Below are 23988 nucleotides of genomic sequence, written 5' to 3' on the forward strand. Positions count from 1 at the left end.
GGGATACCTCTCTTGAGCCGAAAGCCTCCCAGGAGCTTTTGAGTAAATCTTCAGAGTGGCAAGCGCAGATATCTGGGAGGAGTAAATAATTCAGACACACACAAGGTGTTCGTTTTCAGTCACTTCTCAATTTATTCATGGTTGTAAGCAGGTTTAAATACTATTTCAGGGAGACTGCTGCAAAACCATTCTCAAAGAAAAATGCAACGCGTAGCATATAGTGGGTACAACTAATCCACATCAAATATATACTAAGGTCAAAAGTTCTTATTTACCCAAGAAAAAATATCATCCTAGCATATGTACAAGCAAACATATGTTATCTTGTTACTTAAGGATGAGAAAGAAATCATTAATAAGACTTGTCTGTGTTGGCAAAAGTGTCTATAACAAGATGTACCGTATTGGCTCGGATATAGGCCGCCCCCGTATATAGGCCGCACCATAAAAGTTTGGTGCTTTTTTAAAGAAAATTTTTTTTTTAAAACGCCAAAAAAAACATGCTGCCACTCTGCCCCCCCCGAGATATGCTGCCACTGTCCTCCCTCCCCGAGATATGCTGCCACTGTCCTCCCTCCCCGAGATATGCTACCACTGTCCTCCCCCCCCGAGATATGCTGCCACTGTCCTCCTCCTCCCCCCCGAGATATGCTGCCACTGTCCTCCTCCCCCCCCGAGATATGCTGCCACTGTCCCCCCCCCCGAGATATGCTGCCACTGTCCTCCTCTGCCCCCCCCCCGACTTACCGGAGCAGACTCCCGGGTGTCTCGCGGCGCCGGCGGGGGACATCTACGCAATATGCGTATACAACTTCCGGTGCCGGTGGAAGTTGTATACGCGTATTGCGTAGATGTCCCTTGCCGGCCCCGCAAGACACCCGGGATTCTGCTCCGGTAAGTCGGGGGTGGGCAGAGGTAAAACGCATCGTGCAGACGGTCCGCACGATGCGCTTAGACAACCTCCCGTGCCGGCACAACCAGCCCCCCCCCCGTGGGAAGTGCTGGCAGGGGAGGCTGTCTGAGCATATCGGGGAGTAGGATGCAGGTCCCCTGCACCGCCTATATTGGAGCCAATACGATATATTTAATACAAAATGGTGTTCATCTAAATTCCATATTTACTGTCACCCTTTTGCTACCAAACCAGCCCTGACCTGTGGAGGCATGGACTACACTAAACCTCTGAAGGTGTGCTGAGGTATCTGGCCCTGATATCCTTAAAGTCCTGTAAGTTGCGACGTAGGGCCTCCATGGCTCAGGCTTGTTTGTATGAGCATCCCACAGATGCTCGATTGGATTGAGAATTTGGGGGCCAAGTCAACACCTTGACCTCATTGTTGTGTTCCTCAATCCATTCCTGAACCATTGCTTTGTGGAAGGGAGCATTATACTGCTGAAAGAGGCCAATGCCATAAGGGAATACCGTGTCCATAAAAGCATCTACATGGTCTCCAGCAATGCTTAGGTAGGTGGTATGTGTCAAAGTAACATCCTCATGAATGGCATGACCTTATTTCCATGGTGCATCCTGGTGCCATGTGTTCTCCAGGTAAGCGACGCACATGCACCCGGCCATCCACATGATGTAAAAGAAGACGTGGTTCATCACACCAAGCCACCTTCTTCCATTGCTCTGTGGCCCAGTTCTTATGCTAATGTGCCCATTTTCGGTAGGCTGCAGCTACACAGCCCCATACGCAACAAACAGTGTGTTCTGACACCTTGCTATCAGAACCAGCATTAACTTTTTCAGCAATTTGAGCTACGGTAGCAAGTCTGTTGGATTTGACCAGACTGGCCAGCCTTTGCCCTCCTTGTGCATCAATGAGCCTCGACTCTGCCGGTTCACTGCTTTTCCATCCTTGAACGGCTTTTGATAGATGCTGACCACTGCAGACTGGGAACACCCCAGAAAAGCTGCGGTTTTGGGGATGCTCTGACCCAGTTGTCTAGCCATCACAATTTGGCAATTTGGCCCTTGTCAAAGTCGCTTAGATCCTTACGCTTGCCCATTTTTCCTGTTTTTTAACGCATCCGCTTAAGGACAAAATGTTCACTTGGTGCTTAATATATCCCAACCACAGGTTCCATGACAAGTGTTGTTTACTTCACCTATCAGTGGTCATAATGTTATGGCTTAGTGGTGTATGTACCACCTCTTGTTGCTGTAGTCCAGCTATATAAATAGAGGTTTAATGGAAACATTAAATAAATTGTAAAATTAAGTTGGTTGTATTGCTCCTGCTAGATACTTACAGACATTTCATACCTGGATCATATCCTCCACACTGTTCTATTTCTAATTAAAGCGCTATTAACTGCTTCTCTACATATCATCATTATAAGTTATATTTGTGTCTTCCCAGCTTTCTGTATAGTGGGTCAGTCACCAACACTGTCAGTCCTACATAAGGTCTAATCGTGATATGATACATTTTCCTAACTAAAACAATAGCTGGAGCCTGGATGTTCCCAGTTATGTCTATTACCTGACCATATTGGCTACGAAAATCCACTTCTTTTGATCCTCTGGGATCTCCATTGACCAATAACTCCTTTTATTTTTTTTTGTGCAAATAAAATGTGATCCAATATTTCTTAGCACATAAACGGAGTGCTTTATTTAAAAAAAAAAATGTGTTGAAAACGTATTACTTGTGTGTGGAGATTTTTAGACATGTCTTACACTTTACGTTAAAGCACAACACATTTAAGACTATGGTCTAAAGATGAAATAAAGCCCTATATTAGTAGAATAATACATCTGTTAAGGTGGCATAGGACTGATCTGTATCCAGAAGGAGGCTATGTCAAATCCCAACATGTTACTCCAGCAAACCAATGTTTTGGGATAAGACCAATATACAAATATATAACAAAATAGATGCAACGGAGCATGGGCTGCAGAGGACTGTCTCCGACTGTTTCCCCCTGTTTCCCCTTTTCACTGGAGTATAATCACACCCTTATGTTACTAGCCCCGTTGGATCCCCATTTTCCGTGCCGTGTGCTTTATCGGTTCTTGGCCGTACTACTCTGGAACTGCTTAGCGGCTTGGATCCGTTGGCCGCTGACTTTAACCCTAAATATATCGGATGCCCATGGCCCCACCAGAGCACGCTTTTGTGTATCGGCCAACTGTGTGCTGTGGTACGAACAAGGAGTGAATGGGAGAGGGAGGTCCCTAAGGAACCCCGGTTTCTATCACCTTCTTAAGACCGAGGTTAAGCAGCCGTGGATATGGAGCCTCCGGCCAGGGTGTATTGCAAACTGTCTTGGAGGGCTTTCAAACTGCTGTCCATCAATACCGTGGGATCTCCGTTGGTCTTGATAATCATTGTGTGCAATCTTCAATAATATCTGTGGTATCTGAATCATCACAAAGAATAAGAAATAACAAGTGTTTCTTCTGGGATCCCCTCAAATCTCATACGCACAGAATAATTCCTCCCACGAAAAAAGAGATGCTCAAGGAGCTCATGCCAGACCTACAGCAACAGATTAACCTAGGTATCATGCAACTGACAGTTAAATTCAAACAGGAGATTCATCAACTGTCTGAGAGGATAAATACTGTATTGGCTCGATTTTAGGCAGCACCCTTAAAGTTTGGTGCTATTTTAAAGGAAAATCTTTTTTTTAAAGAAAAAATAAACATCAGTGGAATGGTACTAATTCTATTCGTACACAGGAATGTTTTAACATTTTTGGTGTCTATTATGCAGTTAGTCAGCAAATGTTACATACAAACAAAAATTTGGAAAACCAATAGCCATTTTAAGGTCCCCCTTTAATTCATAATGCACCTTACTTATAGATATGCCACTCTGTCCCCCCAGATATGCCGCTCTATCCCCCCCAGATATGCCTCTCTATCCCCCTGATATGCCACTCTATCCCCGATATTCCACTCTGCTCCCCTGATATGCTTTATGCCCCCCAGATATCCCACTCTGCCCCTTAGGTATCCCATTCTGCGTCCCAGATATGCCACTCTGCCGTCTAGATATGCCACTCTGCCCCCCAGAATAACCAATGCATCCTGAGACTTGACCCCCATGCTCCAGACTCCCTGGTGTCTAGAGGGGACAGCCAGTGGACATCTGTGCAATTTGCAAAAACAATCTCCACTGCTGCCCAGCACCTCCGCCGGGGCTTTCATGACGAAGCTCCGGAAGGTCACACCGGCGCTCTGTTATAGAAGCCCCGGCGCAGATGTCCTCCGGCTTCCAGAGAGGAGGATCCAGGTCCATCTAGCTCTGCTGCCTCTGTTTCTACCTCTTAAAAAGACCTTTCCCCCCACCCCAAGTGGGGTGTCTTTGAAATCTACAAGAGGTGAGCTTTCAAACAATATATATATAGTTTGTTGGGGGTTATTGCAATGTTTAGGGTTAGTTATCTTCTCCAAATCACAAAATGCACATTTTTGGTTTAACTATCAAAATATCTTGGCTCGAAACTGCTTTGCGCACCCAAGATTTGGGGACATGTTGTGACTGTGCAATTACCATATTTCCCCATGTATAAGACGCACCATTTTAGAAAAATTTGGGGTCTAAAAACTGGGTGAGTCTTATACAGGGGTTATAGATTGCAGTTACTACTTCCCAGCACCTCCCTGCAGTCACACTGATGATTGGCCCCATCCCTTTCTGACTCACTGACGATTGCCCCCGCCTCTTTCCTTATAGCGTGCACACTGCTCAGCAACTCATCTAAAAGTATAGAATTAATATTTGGGCTGCTGAAAGTTAGGGTTGGGGGTAAATTTAGGGGCAGTTATGGTTAATGGGGTGTTTAGGGTTAATTTAGGGACAGTTATTGTTAAGGGGGTATTTAGGGTTAATTTAGGGGCAGTTATGGTTGATGGGGTCTTTCGGTTTAATTTAGGGAGTGATGGGGATGATGAGTATGAATTTTATGATAATACATTTTTTTCAAATTTCGGGCCCCAAAATTAAAGTGTGTCTTATACATGATGCTATATTTTTTGCATCAGAAAAAAATTCAAATGTGCCAAAAAATATATACCGGTATGTTTCAAAGTTGTTTGTGACTCACAAGGTTAATTAAAAGAAGGTAAACTTGTTATTGTGTTAATATCCATGATGGGAACTTTTAAAAAATATAAAACTATATTTATTTTGACACTTTCTTACAGGATGACTTCTGGCATTCAAGGGGTTAAGTGGTTGTTGCTGATCCTGGAAAGTAGCAAGCATTTTCTTGGATATTTCCCAACCCTTTCCTTGTGTCATGAACCCATTTGCCGCGTGATCGTTTTTCCTCAGTACGAAGCAAAGACCTTAAAGCTTTGTATAGCATTGGTGGTTCAGTGGTAGAATTCTCGCCTGCCACGCGGGAGGCCCGGGTTCGATTCCCGGCCAATGCAACATCGTTTTTTGTTATCGTATTTTTGTTGTATCTATATTTTTTCAGAGTCAAACACTCTCTTTAGAATGGTCTCCAATATTAATATACTAATAATAAGCTCTTTTTAGCTATTGGGTAGACACAAATGACGCCTGAATGTCCGAGAAGCGTAAGCGCAGGTAGCGGGCGTCATGCAGCGTATGCTGTGGGCAGGAAGTGACGTTGAATAGATCCGTTTCAAACTGAAAGGAGGTGGAGAGAGCGGAGACTTATTATGGAAATTGCGGAAAGGATGCTGGAAAGACTGTAGTTGAAGCCCAGTGGTTGTGGAGATCTCATATTTCGTTGTCTGGAGGATCAGTAGATGTCAGTCTTGTAATCGTGTTTCCTATTGATCACATTGAACTGTTTTCCACCCGTCATCAGCCGGCGGTGTGGGCAGAAGCCGGAGCTGCCTCAGGTGAGGAAGGGTGTCACTGAGCTTATCCATGTATATGCAACATGTGGGGCTAACCCGAGTTGGTCGTGCGCAGTGCCGGGCTCACCTCAACCCTGCCGTGTTTATACATGTCTTTAGAACCATTGGATGTGTTTTGAACGAATTTAGTTGTGTTCAGTAAATACGCGTATAGTATAACGTTCTAGAAAGGACGCTGTCTCGTGTTGTTTAACAATTGGGGTGGCTCTGTCCTTTGGTGAATATGGTGTGTATATATAGTGTATACGTGCAAGAGATCCATGTCTTCATGATAAGTAATAAACCTTAAGTTTTTAATAACAACGCGAGACCCCGCTGTGCTTACTTGTTATTGCCATGGCAAATTCAAATCGTTAAAACTTTATTTTCTATGCTATTGTGTCTGTGTACAAACTATTATGTTACAGCAGAAAACATAAAAACGTCTAGTGAACACGTTAGACTCTTGTCCCCCAATGATATATATATATATATAATTACTGTTTGTTTTTTTTTTTAATTCGTGATTCTATCAGAACCCATTTTTTTCTCCAATAGCTTGCTTTTGTTTTTATTTGATTTATATATGAGAATTCTAATGTCATTTTGTATAGAAGAATTTTAAAAACTATTCGATGAAAGTGCTGAGCATATCTGACTGCGTTTACATTAGTAGCATGATGTGTTTGAGTTTCTGCATCGTTTTTTGTTTTTTCTTAATGCTTTCCTGGAGGATAACCTCACAGAAATCAATTGATATTGTTAATAGTTTGCACTTTAATGGCAATTAAATGAATGAATGCAACATACATACTATGTTGTAATATAATCACAAATAAGATGTAGGGAAAATTGTGTGTGTGTGTATATGCGCGCATGCTTAAGCACAGGTCAACTTGTCCAGTTGGATTAACCCAAATTCAAACATGTGAATCTTGCGGTTGTGTTATTGCTATTGTGTATTTATTATTTTTATATTACTTCATATTTTAAAATTGTAAATCAAATTATCTCTTTTTTGTTTTTCTTTTACTACCTTTTCAGAATGAAGGAGCGCTTGAGTATACAGATTTCCAAACGTTCCTTCTCCAAAGAGTGATTCTCCTTATTCCCCTTCTCAGTCCTTCCTCTCGGGATCATCTGGCCTCTGACCAGACCCTCTTTACCATTCTCTCTGCCCGCCTGGGCTCCTCCATCCCACCCCCATGCAGCCCTAACCTTTAATCCAAAATGAACAGAACAATTCTGTTTTTAATATGTGTAAATGCGAAGGGTCTGACACTTGTTGACAATTTAAATAGCTTTCCAGTTGTGGTTGACTTGTAACATCTTGATCTTTTCCAATTTTTGGCTTGTCAAGTATTGCCTTAGAATCATGGGAGTTGTGCAGCATCAGCAACTATAGATTTCCCTTTACAGACATTTGTCGTGCAGTTGTGTTGAAAGTTTGGATCCAGTATATATATATCCACACTTTTCGCTTCCTTGATACAAATCATGTAGTAGCTAATCGTCTTTCTCATGATTTAAAATGTGCCCTAAACCCTTTTTTTGGTTATGATCACCTATTAAAGCTTGAAACGTGTGTGTGCATATCAAAGCAAAATGAATTCAGGGTTGGGAGGCTGATGAACAAAGGGATGTCTGTGATGCATGAGGGAGTTTTTGTTAGCATTACTTTATTTTCTCTGTGGGACGCTCCTTGAAAACCATTATTATGCCTGACAGACAGGCCTGCATCTTTCCATTATAAACATCCTTCGCAGATTACTCCCAGTTCCTGTTGGTACATGTTTTATGACTTGGTTGTAAGGTGTAGTGAGATTAACATAAATGAAACTACGTGTAGCTATTGACATGTCCGTATATCTTTTTTGATGTTGACAGTGGAAGCTGACTTTTGCCTTTGAAAAGTAACCTTGCATGTTTTCTTTTGTTAAAGTTTATTCATTTTCTAAGGGGAAAAATATAACTATAAAACAGCATCTCGGCGAGAACAGGGTATGGATCAGGTTAAAAAAAAAAAAGAAGAAGCAAACTATAACAGGTAACAGGTGATGATAAAATTGCATGCCCAGCTCACCCATAACTTGCAAAACAGATGCTCATCTATCCACTTAAGTAGCAAAGCACATGGCTGGTTGGAGTAAATGGCGTTATCTGTACAACACCAGCCTGGGAGGGCAAGACAGATTATATTAAACAGAAAAAAGAGGGTATAAAGGGAGTTGGGATGGTAAGTGGAGATAGATTAGCGAGTATAAAGAAAGAAGGTATGGTAAATGGAGATAGATTAGCGAGTATAAAGAAAGAAAGGATGGTAAGGACCAATTTACAAAAGTGGTTAAAAGTTAAACTGCGTTTAAGGACCCAGTGAGTTCTAACCAGCTAAACAATGTATGTAGGCTGGCATTATATCAGAAGCAGAATATATACCTTGAAAATACGTCTTTACAGACACTAGCCACTTAGAGCTTTCTTCCCTCAACCTTGTTTGACTCGTTTATGATGCCTTTGTTTTTCTGTGATGTAATATATAACCACCATATATTTATGATTCTACGATCATATGCATTTAAATGAAAATTCTTGGGAGGAAACTGGGAAACAAGTGTTAGGGCTGAGGTGAGTCTACTGACCACTTTATGGCCTTTTCTACTTTTTTTTGGAAGCGCATATGTACCGTATGTATGTATGTGTGTATAAATTTATGGCATCAGGCAAGCCTGTAACGTGTGGCCGATGACTGGATGTGCACAGCCACATGCCACGCTTTCCTTCTTGGCATCTAATGAGTCATAGTCTCTCCTCTGGGTGGTTACAACTGTGATATTCTCTTGTTTACTACAAGCAGGTGGAGTCGTTCATGTGTCTAGTTGATATGTCTAAGCTCGTAGCTAGCATAAACATAATATTTTCTTAAATGGTTATAATAGGAGGCAGAAGTGTCTGCCAGTGAGGCTTATGTGCATACGATGGTTCCTAGAGCCAATGACGTGTGCGTTAACTGGCAACTGGCAAAAGCAATGGCTTGGTCAGCAGTAAGTGTTACCTTTCTCCTCTGTAGGTTTGTGGTCAGCAGAAAAGGGACAGGTTTCTCCCAATTCAAAAAATAAAACAAATGTGATCTTCAATCGTAATGTGCTACAGCTTGATAAGGAGCAGAGCAACATAGTTAAATATAATTGAAAAAAAAACAAACAACAAAACTGCTACCGCTACCAGTAGACATAAAATGAAAACCCTTTTCAAGATTGAGTAGACATTCTAGCTGTCAGTTTCTAGCGTGGTAAACCTTTTGAACTTATTATCCCCAGAACATTAACATTGACCAAAAAAAGGCAGTTTAAAAGTTCACAACTAGGCTTTAGTTGAAGCTGAAAAGGTTAATACCTTTTATTGAGAAAATATGTAGAAGTCACGGAAGCTTTTTGGCCCTTTTAAAAGCCTCTTAAGGTTTTCTAAATGTGAGCAAAGTATTTCCAGTATTAATCACACTAGACCAGTACAACGCTTGTTTCCTATATTCTGCATATTTCAGTTCAGGAACACTGCTGGCTTTTAGATCATTCTAATGACGTGTTTTTGTTGTGGCCGATTGTGGAGACTCGGCTCACGTGCACCTGTGTGGTTCAGTTGCCTGTTACACGACTGTTTTGTAGCTCATAATCAACTTGTGATATAAACGCTTAGTCAGCATTAGTCAGGTTCGGATGCAGAATGCTGCTCTTCCTGGTGACTGATATTTAGTACCTACAAGGAAGCGCCCCCCCTTTTTTTTTAATGTGATCGCTTGAGAACATAGCCGAGGAGATGCTGTATATACTCTTGGATAAGCTGAGAATTTTAGGTAAAAAAAAAAATAAATATTGGGTCTGGCTTATCTGTGTATACCATGACCTTATCCTGGGGGGCAACAGGAAATACTTATTTTCGGGAGGAGGCCGGGTGGAACGGGTGTCGCGTAATGTTTTATGAGCCCACAGTAGTATAGAGCGGCAGCTCACAGTGTGCTTTGGGTTAAAGATGGGCTGAAGCTTCACAGTGGGTACTGCGTGTGTTAGTGTGAGTGTCTGCCTGTATGTATTACTCAGTACCTGGGTGTGCGCATGTGTTATTGTGGGTATCTGTGTGTTTACATTTTCACATCAGATTATCCGCATGTTGCACAGTTTTAGTGGTATTTTTGAGGGTCGGTTTATCTGTGAGTATAACACTGTAATTGAAGAAAGTAGTGGACTTAAGAGTAAACCAGGGGTTTGCACAGTGCTAGTTTAGTGAGTTAATTATAATAGGACAGTCCTTCATAATTTTCCTACAATAACTACGTTATGCAGGGACAATTTTGATCTCATGACGAGTGAAGTTAAAACATTCAGCTTTACCTTCAGACTCCTAGTTTTGGGAGTATGCTTCATTGCAAAACCTTTCTATGGACCTGTCCAAGAGTAGATGAGCAGTAATTTGCTTTTTTTTTTGTATATGTGGGCAAAGTATTTCCATTGTTGACAGATCACCTATGTAGACATTTCTGTAAAAGTATGTAAACTGCAATATTCCTAATATGTAACGGATAAGAAACCTATAAATGAATATCAAAATACCCTATAGCCTAACTTGACTAACTGAAAGTATATATTTTTTTAAGAATTGTGATCTCTGCTCCAGGGTCAACTATGAGTTTATAATAGCTTTTGTTTGAGAGCCATCTATGTTGTGTGGAAGGTCATTCTGTGAAATGGAGACAATCTTGCATTTTACAGTAAAGGAACAATAGGAATACTGAAGAAAACATTGTTTACAATCTGACCTTTTTGTTAATGACGTTACACTAATCTCTGGACTTTTTATGTAGTCATACACACAATTCTTTATAGTCATGTTTTGTTGTAGTTGGTTCTCTAATTTCTAATGTGCTTGTTTTTCTTTCTTATTATCCAGGATGAGTCTTCTCATGATAAGTGAGAATGTGAAATTAGCCCGTGAATATGCCCTTTTGGGGAATTACGACTCTGCAATGGTCTACTATCAAGGAGTTTTGGACCAGATGAACAAATATGTGTACTCTGTTAAAGATACCTTTCTACAGCAAAAATGGCAGCAGGTTAGATTTGTTTTTACATGTGTATATATGACTTAAACTATATTATTTTGGCATGTAAGTGCAAAATCTTGATGCATATTCTTTATTTGACCCCATTTTTTTGCCTAGGTAGACTGCTGCCCCCCAAAATAAGGCCTGCCTATTGCGAAAGCTCTCAATAACTGCTTGGAACAATGATATAGCCCTACACTTACTGGTTTTGCTTCATCAAAAACATGAAGCTTAAGAAAATCAAAAGCAAATCTGGGTTTCACCACAAGGATGAAAGCCTTGAGGCATTGCCAAATGTTAGGTTTTATCACTCATACGTGGATTGTCTAGCTCCTCAAAAGTACTTGTGAATGGAAACTTCTTTCCAATATATTGTTTCAAAGCCTGTCTGCCATATTCATACACATTGGTATTTTTTTATAAACACAAAAGATGAAACATTAGCCAAGAAAAAAGAATTTAAAGATAGTTTCATGATGACCTGTTACATTATTTAAAAGTCACCAGGGCTTATCCGTATTGCTGTGTACATGTGGACATACTGTGCTTATCTGAGACATTGTCAGTATTTCACTCAATCTGTTGTCCAGGTACTATGTGGTCCAAAAAGCTGGATCTTCGTGCTTTGCAAGTAATATCCTACTATTTATCCAAAATTAAAAATAAATGCTTGCAGTTTGGGTATTCACCCGCTGCAGGGCTGTGATCTGAAGAATGAAGTTATGAGTCCTCTATGAGAAGAGCTTATGTAGTCCACTTGGCAACCATCAGAACTATTTTGTGACACTGTAGTACTGTTCTCCACTAAAAATATGTCAGAAGGGAATAGGACACTGATGATGTAACTAAAAGGATTGACTTTTTTGTCATTCAACACAGCTTCACTTGGATTTATTGGTGTTGTAGGTAAGATATTCTATTGTTCTATTAAAACATTCAGTATCTGCATGAAAATGTTTGTCTTTTTATAACAAGCCCTCTTGGTTGCTATTTTTATTTTCATATTTTTACATTTCCCAGAATTATTTAGATGCATGGATTTAAAATTGCAGCATCCTTGTAAAAAAAATAAAAATTCTCACCTGGCTTGAGTGTGCACTTGTTATGAATTTTGTACACATTCATTGCCAGTTTGAGATTTTTGTTTCATTAATATTATCTATTTACTGATGGGCTATTAAACATTCTGTCAGTTTTTACTAGAATTCATCAGAATCCCTAAAAAAAAAAAAAAAAACACTAATTTTTCTCCCTGGGCTCGTTTTTCTTGGACAGATGTATTTATCCTATTTCTCTTTGGTTGAAAATTCTGGTCTGATTATAAAACCACAATAAGACAAACTGTTCTGACAAATAAAACCAGTTTCTGTTGGAGAGAAAGCAGGAGACGGGAAGTCATCAGTGTCGTGTGTGTCTCATTAAGATTTGCATAATTCATCGTAAAAGCAGGATATATTACGTAACGAAGCTTTTTTTTGTTTGTTTTTTGCATAACCTCCCTTTCATTTCACGTGCGTGTGTTCCTAAAAAGAGACTATAGGCTCTCTATTCATATGATTAACCCCCTGATGTAATTTGTTATAAATGCACTGCATGGTAACCATTATTGTTGTAATGCCAATACAATGAGTTGTACTCGACTAAGAAGAACATGCTAAACATTTTTACTTGCTTAATACCTCACAGAATTAAATTCTCTTCTGGTGAACACAGCGCTGTCACATGTTTGTGCTCTCTGCAGCAATTGATTAACTGGAGCAGATTCTGTCAATTATGACATTCATGAGTTAATGCCACCACGGTTGTCAAGGGCTAATGGAGGACTCTGGTACTCTTTTTAGCAAGTAGCACTCATGCAAGCATGGCTTTAAAGGGTATCCATTTTTTTTGCGGGGGGGGTGACGGATATGTATTTTTTTAGTTCTGTGTTCACAGCTCTGATTCTTGTTTGCGTAATTGTAAGAAACCGTTGCATGCCAGAGCAGAGGTAGTAAGGATATATATAAGACTTGTGCAAATGGACAAAAAACGTTTGGGAAGAATTTTTGGTCCCTTTGTTTGCAGACAGAAAATCGGAAGGCTTGTTAAATTCGAAAACTGAATTCGTTGACGCTCGCCCTCATTCACCCGCTCATGCTTTTTTCTCTCACTCTTTCACACTCTCTGAATATCTCCCTACTTTATCCTCCAACCGTTTCCTTGTCCCTGTCTACTTTTTCTCTTGTTCTTCTGTCTACTTTTTGTCTCCTCTTTCTGCGTCTGCACCTTTTTAGCTAATCTGTCATCATTATTTTGACCTGTCTGTGATCTTCCACTCCAATCAGGGGAGATGATGTGCCCGGAGGCTCCGCCCCTTTAAAGAGGTTCTGTCTGCTGCATTGTGTGATCTTGGTGTCATTACTATAATGACCTCCTAGTCTCCCTTGAAGCTCAAGGAAGACTATCGGTCTTTAGTTATGATTTAACTAGAATCGGCCATTCCCAATAAACATCACAGGTCAGGATTCCTTTTCGTTAATTTTGTTGAGGTTCCTTCCTTATTTTCGGAGATTCAAATCCAAATACCCTGACCTAAGATAAAATACATAAAAGGAGCTTGTAAAACATAGTAAAGCAAGATTTTTAGGTAAGATTGTGACTGAATTTTAAAGCCGTGTTCAAAGTGTACTACTAGCATATACTGTCCATTTTATTTGTATCTTTCTAAACTTTTACTGTAGGTTTGGCAAGAGATAAATGTGGAAGCAAAGCATGTGAAGGACATCATGTCTACGTTGGAAAGCTTTAAGTTGGACAGCTCACCAGTAAAAGCAGCACAAAATAATTTTCCAGCTCAGGACGGTGAAGTCTGGTCTTTGCCAGTACCAGCTGAACGAAGGTCAGCTAAAAAAAAATCCTTTTTGTGCTAGCACAAACTTGTTCTGTTTTTGCCCTTGACGTTTTAATCGTTTTCTCTAAGTGCCTGATTGTTTTCTGCACTATGTCTTTGGTATAGAATACATTTGTAAGTATCTAATGTAACCATACAGTTCCTGTTTTTACTGACTTTGACAAGCAATGGACAGCATGATTACTTTATGTCAACATGTTAGCAATAAAGCAGTTTTATGTGGAGTGTTATTTGGTTAGTATAATCGTAAGCAGTTGTCAGTTTAATTTCAAAACTGTTATACAGTTTTTTGTTTTTTTTCTAATTGATAAAAATTTGCATTTTATTTTCTCCTGTATTTTCATAAATGGGTGGCGTTCCTGGTTTAGTAGGATAATTGGTAAAACTTGTTTATAGGTATATCCTTTTGGGTATGTTAAGAGTTAAATGGCTTGTTGTACTAATTATCTATTTATTAAAGACCTTCACCTGGTGTAAGGAAACGACAGTCTGCCCAGTGCAGTGACAATCGTGGACATAATAACCGCCTAAGTGCAGCTCCAAAGGGTCAGAATTCTAACTCGAGGAATGCCAATAATGCCCGTGTAAAACCAGCCCGAGCATTAGAAAAGAAGGACCCCCTGATCAAAGCAAGAGAAGAGAGGGTAAGCTATAGAGACATTTATGTTATGTATTTAATGTCGTCAGAGCGCATTTGTACTTTAACCCCTTAATGACAATTGACGGTCCGTTATGACTTCAGATCTCGACGCATTCAGCAACATCACGATCGGCGTCAGGGCCCATGTCTGAGTACAAGCAGCAATCATTGATTGATGATTGAAATTGGAGAAATTGCTTGTGTTCAATTGCAGATCTATGAAATTCCTGATCCGTTAAAGAATTTTGAGACTTGGAGTTACATCTCTAGGATGAAGCCTCTTAGAAATCCTCTGAGAAATATAAAATATAGAAATATAAATATTTGTTATGCTGTACTAGTCAGGCCAAATTTGACAGGTGTTTCACATGACACTTTCATCTACACTATAGAGAATTCTAATCTGTTGTATAGTGCATGAAATATGTTAATACCACCATGTGCATTAGTAGTATATCTTTGTAGTGCTGCATATAACCAGTTTTACATGAAGTACTCATCTAATAATTACTTTTTTGGTTTGTTTTAAAGAACAAATCTGCTAATGTGTCAGAAAGTGAACCAAAGAGGTTTGACGGTACTGGTTACGACAAGGACCTTGTGGAAGCATTGGAAAGAGATATCATTTCACAAAATCCCAATGTCCGATGGTATGTATATAACATACATGTTTTCATTAACCCCTTGACGACAATTGACGTGCCAGGACCGGCACGTCTTTAAACGGGTGCAGAAAGCGAACTATTTTCGCTTTCTGCACCGAAACGGCGTTGCTGTAATGCCTCGACCTCGAGGCATTCAGCAACGCCATGATCGGCACAAAGGGGCCATCTCTGGCCCCTCCCCGGGGCGTCAACATCCGCCATACTTTGTATGGCGGCGGACGCCCGTTTTAAAAGCGTTTAGGAGGCGATCAACGATCGCCTCCTAAACTTAAATGGTGTCGCTGGAATGCCTCGATCAGGAGGCATCCAGCGACACCAAACACTTACCTTGGGATGGACTGTGACCGCTCCGGAGAGCGGTCACAGCCGCCGCTGCAGGTGATCTTCGCCATCAAGCAAGATGGCGGCCGCCCTGTAAAAAAAACAATAGAGACTAAAAAGTTCGCTAGACGGTCTCCAGACCCTCTAGAGAACTCTGGCTCCACTTGCAGGTTGAATACAGGTACTGCATTCAACCATGCAAGTCAATGGAGCTCAGCTTTCTAATCACAGTGTGATTAGTAAAAATAAATTAAAAATAAAATAAAATTAATAATAATTAGAAAAAAATTGTGAAAAACCGGTAAAATGTAAAAATAATTTCCCACTGATGTCACTATCAGGGGAACCTTCAAGTTGAAAAAAAATGTAAAAAAAAGGCAAAAAAAATATATATATATAAAAAATATATTTTTGTGAGCAAGTCCTAAAATTAGCATATTAGCTTAAAACAATTGTCGCATGGAAAGAGTTAAAATACTGGCATATTAAATGGCCATGGGGTGTCTACTTTTAAAAAATGTATGATTTGATGGGGTAAATTGAATTGGCCAGGTTCAACAACGTCCCAATTAACACGGGGGGAAGGATGGCCACACATCTAATTTCCAATTAAAAAAAATGCACACGTACCAAATGTGGCCTTTTAGTTCCCCCAAACAAATGACAAACCCATGCATGTGGGGTATCACTGTACTCAGGAGATGTTGCTGAACACATATTGGGGTGTCGTGTGACAGCGGCATATACCAGGAGCTGTAAATTCATACATAAAGTAGGTGTGTGTGGGAAAAATACACACAAAAGAATACTACTGCAAACTTTGAAACAATGCTGGTGGTAAAATGTGTGCATGTAAAGAGTTAAATTACCAGCATTTAAAATACACTGTGGTGTGTAGTTTTCAAAAATATATGGTTTTGTTGGGCACACTGAAATGGCCCGGCTCAAAGATGTACCAAATAGGGCATGGGCAGTGGATCCCCAAATGCCAAAGTTCAACATTGAAAAATGTGCATGCCCCAAATGTGGCCCTTTTGCCCCCAAACAGCCAGGCAAAATCATTCATGTGGGGTATCACTGCGCTCAGGAGATGTTGCTGAACACATATTGGGGTGTTTTGTGATAGTGACATATACCAGAACCTGTTTATTCATACCTGAAGTAAAATGTGTGTGAAAAAACAAATGCAAAAAAATTACTACCATAAAGTTTGACAAAGGCTGATGGTAGAATAAGTGCTTGGAAAGGGTTAAAATACTAGCATTTGGAATACCCTGGGCTCTCTAGTTTTCAAAAATATATGACTTGATGGGGTAAATTGCATTGGCCGGCTTCAAAGATACCCGAAATGGCACATGGGGGGAAGCATTACCAGATTTGGAAAAAATGGCTTTGAAATAGCACCTGTACGCTAACCTGTACTTATTGCCCCATAATGTGTAGAAAAAAGCAAAAAAACATAAAAACATTGGGTATTTCTAAACTCAGGACAAATAGTAGAATCTATTTAGCAGGTTTTTTTATTACCTTTTATAGATGAGTAAAAGATTTTTCAACTAAAAGTTAGAAACAGTCATTTTTTTCTAAATGTTTCACCATATTTTATACTTTTTTTAATAGTAAATAATACGATACAATCAAAACAATGTCATCTAAAGAAAGCCCTTCTTGTCCTGAAAAAAACAATATATAATGTGTGTGGGTTCAGTAAACGGGAAAGAAGAAAATTACAGCTAAACACGAGCAGCGCAGAAATGTTAAAACGGCCATTGTCGCGAAGGGGTTAAACAATGTATCTGAAGTTAGAACTAGTAACAGAATTACATATAACAAACGTGTTAAATAAGAATGCCTGTTGATTTTTTTGAATCGTGTTTCTTTCTCAAGACAATGCAGTCACCCTACTACTAACTGTTTTAATACCATTATGTTTAGGGATGATATTGCAGATTTGGAAGAACCCAAGAAGTTGTTGAAGGAAGCTGTTGTACTACCCATGTGGATGCCCGAGTTCTTCAAAGGAATAAGGCGCCCTTGGAAGGTGGATATGTGTGTGTATAAATATATACATTTATTACAGAATGAAGGCATCCAGGAATGATGTTTAAATATACATCCCTACTTAATTATAAATACATATTGGATTAATTTTTTCACTGCTTTAGCAAATTATGTTAGAAACTGAAACCTCTATTTTCTTTAATTCCTCCCTTCGGTGTGTGTACACCCAAATGCTCACTGCTTTCACTATGTCTTTTGCCAATACTTGATAGCACTCCCATTCTATTTAATAGGAACTCTCAATGAAATCGGTGGGATTAATGGCCTGCCAATGACACGTGTGCTGTCTAAACACTAGTTTCCTAGCAAACATGCAGTTGGCTGCTGCTATTCCCACTTAGTTCAGCAGGAGCAGATCATCATGGGCATACCTAGGAACTCTCCGCGTCGCGGGAGCAGGGTCGCCCCGCCCCGCTCCCCGCCCCACTCCCCGCCCATTTTCCTTTTAAAGGACCGCCCCTGGCGTCAGCGGGCAGTCCTGGCCGCGTTCCACAGAGGAGCTCTCCGGGTAGCCGGAGACCAGACGTTCCCAGGTATGATCATGGGTTCAAAGCAAGTTTTACTGAACAAACGTGCCAAGTATGCAGAGCGGTACGCTGGGTTGACTGCTTTCAAGGGGGAAAAAATTACCAGGATATTTTGAATGAGAGGATATAAAAATGTTTTTATTCTCTGCAGTCTTTTTTTTTTTTTTTTCTGGACAAGAAATAAAAAGCAGCACTTAATGTGTGTGTGAACCCCTGTGGCTTCATGGAAGAAGTCAAAATTAACCTAGCTGGATGCCCCGATTATCTACGGTTTCTAAACGTATACTTTTATGAGGGTTACTTAAAAAGAGTGGCTGCTAATCTATTGAAAATGGGACATGGGACTGGACAATTAGTCTCTGAAAATTCCATGTTTGAAAACTGAAATGCTCTCTCTAGTATACTTGGAGGAAGTTGCAGAATAAAGTGTTTTTTTTTTTTTTGTGGGCAGTTGCAGAAACGTTGTACAATAAATCTAAAGCCACATGCTAATGTGTGTGTAAAATACACAACAAAAATTAGTTATTGCAAAGTTTGGAATATATATATGTGTCTGAAATGCTATACAATATTTCTCAATAATTTCTAGTTTATAAATAAATTAAGAAGTTATTTTTAATAGTTGTTTGCATTTATCATTGATCCAAATACTTAAAGTATGTAATTTACTGGGAAAAAAAAATCAATAAGTACTTTCTCATCTATGTAAAACATACACGGAGGTTTCTAAGAACATAACACGTACGTTTTGTGTACAATAATCTTTTCTTTAGAATCACAAATTTGGACCTGCTCTACGTGAGCAGTACATTCCTCCTGGGAAAAATGCGCTCGTTGACTTGATACTTCTATATAATTCTGTATAATGCCAAACAATTATCTTATTTGAGACATATCCAGATTATACTATTTACCGATCAAAATTATTTAGTGAAACGTTTTCTCCGTTGTGTTATCTGCCTGAAAAAAAAATGATCATCTTCTTTTTGCAAGGGTGTACTCATGGTGGGACCACCGGGTACAGGGAAGACTCTCTTAGCCAAAGCAGTAGCTACAGAGTGCAAGACTACATTTTTCAACATTTCATCATCTACACTCACTTCCAAGTACAGAGGAGAATCAGAAAAACTAGTCCGCTTATTGTTCGAAATGGTAGGTATTTAAAAATAAATGTTTGTCTGAATTATGGAAATATAGAGAAGATTGTATTGTGTCGCTTTATGTGGGCTTTAAAACAAATTATTTAATCCTAGGGTTAGGTAGCTAGAACTATTTTTTTTTTCTTTCTTTTCTGATGACAATCTATTTGGGATTTTTTGGGACATTTTTTTGCCTTTGGTCCCCACAAGAGGGGATGAAGCTTATTAGCGAGTTTGGCTCCAGTTTGTACTCCTCTCTCTTACCAGGCTTTTTAAGGGACACATCCTTTCAACTTTTATCTATTATATACATTTAATAGTGATCTGTTCTAGAACCATTAATACATGTTTTTAGTTTACATTTTAGGAAAATAAATCTGGTGTTGTTGTTTCTCTTTAATATACATGCATTGTAAATTTGGTTAAATAGCAACTTACATTGTCTGCAGGCAAGATTTTATGCGCCAACAACTATCTTCATTGATGAGATTGACTCCATATGCAGCCGTAGAGGCACTTCTGAAGAGCATGAAGCAAGCAGAAGAGTTAAATCTGAACTTCTGGTTCAAATGGATGGTAATAATAATTATTATTGGGCATTAAACTTGGCAGTGCAGGCACATCAGGAGTAATCAAGTCACCCTTGCTTAGCTGTTCTGGCTGCTATTATATTTCAAGAACATATTCTCCAAAACATGGGCTTTTTTATTAAGAGATCATGCATTTTAATTAAACATTCATGTTAAGCTCAGCTCCAGGCAAAATAGAACTGTGTACTTACCTCAGCAGCTTCTGTCATCTTTCTTTTATCTTGCAATTTTTGATTCAGTAGCTGGTACCTTCAGAAGTAACTGAAAATGGACTTGCTGCCATCATAGTAGTTGTGGTAACCTTTAGATCGTTACGTATCTCCCCAAAACATATAATTATTGCTTGTGGGGTTTAATTTGAAACGTTTGATATTGTTGTCGCAAAAGGGACACTCTTTAACAGATAAACAAAATGTGAATAATCAATATGCACCATTATTAATTAATTCACTTTTTATAGGTGTAGGTGGTGCTTCAGAGAATGATGATCCATCTAAGATGGTCATGGTCCTTGCAGCTACCAACTTTCCGTGGGACATTGATGAGGCTTTGAGGAGACGATTGGAGAAAAGGATTTATATCCCTTTGCCTTCCGGTACGTTAATGTTTCTGTTGAGGTTGGATAATTAGGAGACATATTTTTAAGATCCTGGACTACATTACATTTATTTATTTATCACCAGCTGATTCTGTAGCCCTGTTACAACAGAGTCGGTAAAATGAATCACAAACAATAGCAATTGTTCTAACATCCCCTGCCTGTCTGTCTGAGGTGTAGGTGTGTGGCTCAAGTGTAGAGAGAGCAGCAGGGGAGGTGGTGTCTGAGGACTTTATCAACGTTTTAGCAAGTGCAAGGAGCACCGGGGTAACGGTGAACTGATTTCAGATTGATGGTTTGTTAGTCTCTGAGACACTACACTAAAAGGAATACTCCCTCTATATCCCCTACTTCTGTTGGGGGATGAGGCTCTGGCGCATCTTGGCATCTTAGATTGTCTTTGTGGATGAGGTGCTGACATTCCCAACCCTGGCACTTCTGACTGCTATTGCTATTGACGCCCCATATCCCAGCACTTCTGGTCTGGCATCCCACATCCCTTTACCTCTGGATGCTGGTGCTCTCTGGAGGTCCATAGGAGACCACCCATTTGGTGTCACATGGTGTTTACAACCTTACACCAATTGTGCCCTGATATTTCAAAGGTAGCTGAGTTAAAGACACTTGGTTTTTTCCAACGATGGCTCTGCAAGAATGTCTCCCTACCGTCTCCGTCGACAGCTCGGAGGATAAGCTCCTCCATATTTGTCAAAAATCATGGAAGGGTATCTTTGGGCAAAATGGGTGGCACACCCCTGGCACACCCTCTCCACTGATCCTCCAATCGCAGGTGAGGATGTCACTGGAAGGTTACCAGGAGGTCATGTACGAGGAGGTGTGGACAAAGAAAGAAGCAGAGCTGAAAGACATGGAAGTGGTCAGCGAAGAAGTTTGGGAGGCATTCAGTGTGTGAGAGCCTATTCGAAAGAGAATTTGAATGAGAGTGGGGGTTAATGAGGCCATGAGATTCGAATGCAAATTCGGAGCTTTTTGCTTAGTTTTAATTCGCTAATTTTTAATTAGCTTCGTATTTTTTTGTTTTTTTGCCTCGTTTTTGTACGAATTGGTAAAATATGCAATCACAGAAATGCGCACATTAGCATTCATAAATGAACAAACGTATGTTTCAGATAGGTATGCAACAAAATATCAGCATGCTCATTGAGTTTTTGCTGCACCTACTCAATGGAATAAAAATGAGTGCTTAATGTATATTGAGGAGATGGTTTATCATTTTTTTATTTATGAAATAGGAAACATTTTAGACCCGGAATTCATGTTCTGTTGTAAAAATCGAAATTGGCATATATTCAACAAATAGTCACTGTATCTGACACCTAATGCAAAAAGTTTGCTTTTAGGAGAAGCTGCAGTGTAACTTTCCACTCAGTACTCTACCTTTTGGCTGCTTAATGGCAAGAAAGAAATCCATCTATTTGATTAATTTAATTAGAGACATTAATTTAAAAGGGATACTCTACTGTGAAGTGAACGTGATGGCTGAAGTGTGCTACGATAAAATTGTTTAGCTACACCTTTTCAGCACTTCATTGCACTGTTCCGGTTTTACCTACTTCTTATATATCTGATAAATCCTTATTAATCTTTTATATTTCCAGCCAAAGGGAGAGGTGAGCTTTTACGGATAAGCCTTAAAGAGCTAGAGTTAGCAGAGGATGTGGAGATCGACACTATAGCAGAAAATATGGATGGTTACTCTGGTGCCGATATTACCAACGTTTGCAGGTATGATTTGGGGGTGAAAAGGTTGTTTGTTTTTTTCAAAAACAGGGAGAGCACACAATTCTTCATAGTCTCATTGTGGCTGGTATACATGTATTAAGTTTTGTATACAATTCTTACTAGTATGCATATTGAATTTTAGTCTGGCATGGTTTCTTAGTTCATATTAAAGATCACTTGAGCTGTGCATATTTTCAAGACGGCCATATTTTACATAAATAGTTTTCAACAATTGATTAAATATCATTCAGTCACAAACCTGGAAATGTTAGTATAAACTTTGACATGCCAGGCAAGATAAAATCCTTACTTCATACCAATGTGTTGTCTGCATAAGTAGCAGCTCAACCAAAATAGTTGGGAGTCCCATGTTCTTCTTCAGACACTCTTGTTGTCTTGATGATGGGACATCTTTTTCAAGAAAAGCTGAAGACCTTAGCTATTGGCAGGAAATAGTCATCTATACACTTCAGGTATTATTGTGGTTTAACCTTCAAATAAACACTTGTTGTTAAATCTTCAGAGATGCATCATTAATGGCTATGAGGAGACGTATTGAAGGACTAACCCCAGAAGAAATAAAAAATCTTTCAAAGGATGACATGCACATGCCCACAACAATGGGGGATTTTGAAATGGCTTTAAAGAAAGTGTCCAAGTCCGTCTCTGCTTCAGACATAGAAAAGTACGAAAAGTGGATAGAAGAGTTTGGATCTTGTTAATATCTTGATAGAAATAAGTAAAGTCTAAAGTTTATTAAAACAAAAATTGCCTCATGTTTCAAATTATAACTTTGTAGTGTTTCAGGGCGCTGGCTGCTTTTTGTTTTAATCGTTTTGTAATTCTATGATTCTTAAAATAATAAAAGGACTATTTTGATTCTATTTACTAGTACCCAGGCACTCATGAGCTAGAATTTGTGAGCACCAGTTGACACCGTTCACACCGTTCACATCTAGTTATGAGTTGCTCATTGCTTCAGTTTCAGTACCAGAATTCTGAAAGGCCTGCTGTTTTCTTCCAAAGAGTGGATGTGATGGCCTTGTCTAGGTACACCCACGAGATTGTTTCATTTCAGTTTACCTACAACTTTTTTGGGTTTTTTTGTGATTAAAACCCTCTTATGAAGTGTTTGAAATAAGGAAATCAGGAAAGGCTAATGACCTATTCCGGGGTAGCAGAAGGGAAACTTCAAAAAGAAATAACTGCTTTGCATAAGCATGAAGGAGCTGGATTTGTTTATGCAGGAGGTAATGGTATATTTAAAAAAAAAAAAAAGACAGCCTGGGTTTTCTGTAAAGTTGCCCAGGGTCATTAAACGAAAAAACCTTCTTTTGGTCTTCATTAGTGGACCGAATAACAGCCCAAAGCTGTAATACGGCAGTTACTTATATCACTCTGTAAGATGCTGGTTAGAACTCTCCAGTATACAGGCTTTCTCTGAGGCAGCTGCGCAATTGACCTCAGCACTACCTTTTGTCGTACTCAGAGGTAGTCTTGTTTGGCTGATCCACTCTTATTCTAGGATTTTGTTCTCTATATTCCCATGGTGATATGCCAATCCAATCCAATCCAAGCCTAGGCTTGTTAAAACAATCATGTTCCTACAGTTCTGCATCATTTTTTTTTTTTATCTATAAATTCAACAAGGTGACAAATGAATATAAAAACCATTTTATTTGTGATTTAAACAGAAATTGATTTTAATATAAATAACATTTGGCTGTTTTAACACAATTGCAATATACATAGAATGGACTATAACATGTATTTCCATTGTCAAAATAAGATTGTAGTGTTTAAGTTCAAAAGCTGAAGGTTAGACTTGTGTTGTTTAAGTAGTCCCTTTGGAATGATCCTTATAAATAGACCCTTTAAAGTCCGTCATT

The 23988-nt window shown here is 39.4% G+C and overlaps 1 protein-coding gene across 2 annotated transcripts; it reads left to right on the top strand.

The window, feature by feature from the left end:
• Positions 1–5618: 5618 nt before the first annotated feature.
• KATNA1 (katanin catalytic subunit A1) lies at positions 5619–22983 on the top strand. Of its 2 annotated transcripts, none has more exons than XM_053459962.1 (11): positions 5619–5833; positions 10772–10934; positions 13646–13803; positions 14276–14459; positions 14987–15105; positions 17377–17482; positions 19023–19181; positions 19618–19744; positions 20219–20353; positions 21976–22102; positions 22623–22983. In XM_053459962.1, exons 2-11 carry the CDS (start codon positions 10773–10775, stop codon positions 22819–22821), a joined length of 1476 nt encoding a protein of 491 aa, XP_053315937.1. In that variant the 5' UTR covers positions 5619–5833; position 10772; the 3' UTR covers positions 22822–22983. The 2 variants fall into 2 exon arrangements, with proteins under 2 accessions (XP_053315937.1, XP_053315938.1); XM_053459963.1 differs by lacking the exon at positions 5619–5833 and adding an exon at positions 11805–11831 and having other exon boundaries at positions 10811–10934.
• Positions 22984–23988: the final 1005 nt, after the last annotated feature.

The sequence above is a fragment of the Spea bombifrons genome, chromosome 3 (assembly GCF_027358695.1).
Source record: "Spea bombifrons isolate aSpeBom1 chromosome 3, aSpeBom1.2.pri, whole genome shotgun sequence".
Taxonomy (NCBI): Eukaryota; Metazoa; Chordata; class Amphibia; order Anura; family Pelobatidae; genus Spea; species Spea bombifrons.